A 3,371-nucleotide genomic window follows, 5' to 3' on the forward strand; every position below is an offset into this window, starting at 1 on the left:
CTCTGAGTTGGCATCGGAGATTGTTGTGAAAAGCCAAGTTATGACCATGGAATTTTCCAGGAGATTTGTGCCCCTAGCAATTCTGAGTACCGTGTCTTAGGTACAAGATACAGTCTGAACCACTTACCGCACGGTACACTGAACCCTGCCGCCGGGTCTGCTGGGAGACCTTCAGCGAGTCACCTGGGCTCCCTGGTTCTCAGAGATGCAAGCGATGCACTGAGAAGGACATCGGGAAATGTTTCCGTGTGCGGCAGCTCCTTTTAATGCCATCTGTGCAGCTGCACGCAGGTAGGTACAAGCACCGCGTGACTGCACCTCTTTGCACACCACGTGGAACTAAATTGCCTCGCAGTATCTCACACCTCTGTTTTCTGGCATTCCCAGGAAACAGCAATAGCGTGCATCTGAAACACACTGCCTCCCTCCCTCTGCACTATCACACACACAACTGGGACTCCAGAGGCAGACAATCCTGGCTTCAACTCCCAGAACTATCCCTGGCCGTGCTTCCAACTCCCTATCTGTAAAAAGGAATACTAACATTGGCCTCCCTTTCAAGTTTTAAATGCCATTCAAGTTTTAAAAGGTATTGCTACTGTGTATGGAATAAACGCTCATTTTAAGGGCAACTGATCCTGGCACAGGCTTATCCCCACTCGTAAATCACGTGTAAAGTCTGCTGACTCACCCGTCTGAGCCCGGTCTGGAGGACGTGCTGTCAGAGGACGTGGAAGACGTAGAGACCACAGAAGACGCCACAGATGTGACCGAGAGGCGTCTCAGTGTGGAAGACATGATATAGGGCAGCACCACAGAGCCCGACCTGCTCTGCTTCCTTTCGGTGAGGGAGGGAGGCTGCAGACAAACACGCTTGTGATATCACATAACACCAACTCACCCAAGTGGGAAAGGGGGGAGTTGTGTTTCTTCAAGGCAAGACACTAGACCACCAGGTATGCTTACCAAGGTTATCACACCATACTGCTTCTCCACCTTCTTCTTCAGCTCTTTGAAACAGGCTGTCAGTCTGTCATGCAGAGGCTTCAGCTGTTCTGTCAGCTTCTCACCGTGGATCCTAATCCCTTCTGCCAACAGTGGCATCTGAAACAAGGAACAAAATCAAGCTAGAGAAGGACAGATCAGCTCTCCTGCTCCAGGAAGGAATTGTCTTTGTATGTTACACATCCCAGATGCACTCAAAGGACTTAAATCAATGTGTTTTGACACTGCAGAGGCAAAACCAGAGTTACAGAGTAAGAAGGCTCAGCTACCAACTCATAACTTGTGACACTGTACCCGACTGTTCGTTTGAGCTCCGTGTGTCCAAGAAACACAAACTCTTTCTTCTTCTATACCAATGGTTCCCTCTTACCCACTTGGATTCCACATTCTGCTCTGGAAACCATGGCATGTGAAATGCTGGAGTCTCACTTAGCTCCCAAAGCCGTAGACTGTGAGGTAGCTCTAACTGGGCTCTGCTGTGTGGAAATGTATAAGAACTGGGCTGCAGGGCTGCAGTTTGCATTATGAGAACACAGGGCAATCTTTCATTGCTAGGCAGGTCAACACAGACAACTTCCAACGGTCAGACTGACAAAACATTAGGTCTGATGATTTCATGAAAAAGTAACAGATATTTTGTTACACTCATGAGGGAAAAATCCATGCCACATTGGCAAATAGTTCAAAATGAAATTTCAGAGTGACACAAGCTACGTGGAACATTCTAGGCCACAATTTTAGAATACAGCAGTTTCCTTAAAACAGAAAAAACATATGCATATCTAGATTGTTCTTATTCTTGTTTCTCTGCATTCTCTCTCCAAAACAGTGATGCTGGAAAAACATCTGCACTCAAACATAGTGCTGACACCTCTTTCCCAGTACAATACCTGCAGAGCAATTAGTTGCTTGAGCAGTTCAATTTTATCTTGATCTTCAGGATGCTCCTGCAGATACTTCTCAGTGAAAAAGGCCTGAAAGCAAAGAGAGAAGTTGATACAGATGCTACGTGGCTTCCCTGGTCAACTGAGCAAAAGATCCCTGTACTACAACAGCAACTCATTGCCATTACTCCTCATATTAAAAGGATATTTTGCTATCTCCCTGACAGAAAGCCGAGGGATGAAGATCTGGTTTATTGGTTGAGAACTGGGAAAAGAAACCTTTTTGTTTAAAAAAAGAAAAACCTGTTTTTCAGTGAAACACAGATACGTAAGAAAGTTACTTCATGAGTGCTGATCTGAGTAACCAAGGTGACGTGACGGGTCGCTCAAATGCGAGCAGTGGATCCAGCCTCCTGAGTTTTCACTTCAGAAAGTCCCTTCCACGTGCAGCACCCCACTGCCCGCAGTGCACAATGACACGCCACCACCTCAGCTGCGGAAGCTGAACCAGGCAGCCCCGCCTGCAGTTTCCTTCAGCCCTTAAGTACAACATCTTCACATAGGGCTCGTTCACGAGGCCTTGTCAGGAGAACTTAATTTTGATTTTTCCTAGACAAAATCCCTAATAATTTTTCACTAGGTTTTAAAACACATCTCTCATCTGTTTCAGCCCCTGCTCATGTACTTCTCAGCCCTGCGTCCCATGAACTGGGCTGCGCACACAAGTGTTTACGGGCCCGGGCTATGACCGCAACGGGCTGGTGCCAAGGGGAGGTTGGCCGGCGAGCAGACTGCCGGGCAGGTCCCCACGGATTCTTCTTGAGAGTGTTTAATTATTGCAAGAAGAAAGCGCACGTTAAAAACTCAGACTTTGGCTTTTGGCTACAATGAAACAATTAAAACTCAACATTTTAGCCGCCCACAAAAGCCAAATGTTCTGTACTGATCGTCAGCTGAAATAGGAAAATATGAACCAGAAATGAGTATTTCCAGATGTGGTTACAGATACTTTGTGTTTCCTAGTTTTAACTGCTTTCCCACTTTTGTAACTCTCAACTTTATGTCAACCTTAATTCACAAAATGGGAAGATTTAGGGCCAAATACAGCCTTGGCAAAGTACGCAACTCCTCTGGAATCAGCGGAGTTAGACCCCAGATAAATCAGACCCTCTCCCATTTAACTTTTGCACTTAATTTCATGTGACTGGAACACATCTGAGAAGAATTAAATGTGTTTTAGCACCATCCATTCGGTTTATGGAAATAAGCAATCTATTTAGTGCCGGGAATACCATCGTTAGATACTGGGAATGAACAGCTTAAGTTAAACATCACTAAAAAAGGAAGAACGTGCACTCTCCAACTGAAGTCAACTGAATAAACCCGGATAGGAAATACTGCTGTGCCTCCTGAAACAGATGCTCTTTGCTGCAAGACTCCAAAGGCTCTTGCTGGAAAGAGAAATCCCCATTTGCCTGTTCT

General features: G+C 45.9%; 1 protein-coding gene across 1 annotated transcript in view; it reads right to left on the reverse strand.

Moving 5' to 3' along the window:
• Window positions 1-687: 687 nt before the first annotated feature.
• LOC104516563 (dedicator of cytokinesis protein 5-like) overlaps window positions 688-3,371 on the reverse strand; it is a gene marked incomplete at its 5' end in the record, with an annotated part of 17,024 nt that continues 14,340 nt past the window's right edge. Inside the window, 3 exons of the mRNA XM_010160929.1 lie at window positions 688-858; window positions 967-1,104; window positions 1,896-1,979. Coding sequence (XP_010159231.1) covers window positions 688-858; window positions 967-1,104; window positions 1,896-1,979 — 393 coding nt within the window. The remainder of the gene's footprint in view (window positions 859-966; window positions 1,105-1,895; window positions 1,980-3,371) is intronic.

Source organism: Eurypyga helias, unplaced genomic scaffold (genome assembly GCF_000690775.1).
Source record: "Eurypyga helias isolate BGI_N326 unplaced genomic scaffold, ASM69077v1 scaffold45891, whole genome shotgun sequence".
Taxonomy (NCBI): Eukaryota; Metazoa; Chordata; class Aves; order Eurypygiformes; family Eurypygidae; genus Eurypyga; species Eurypyga helias.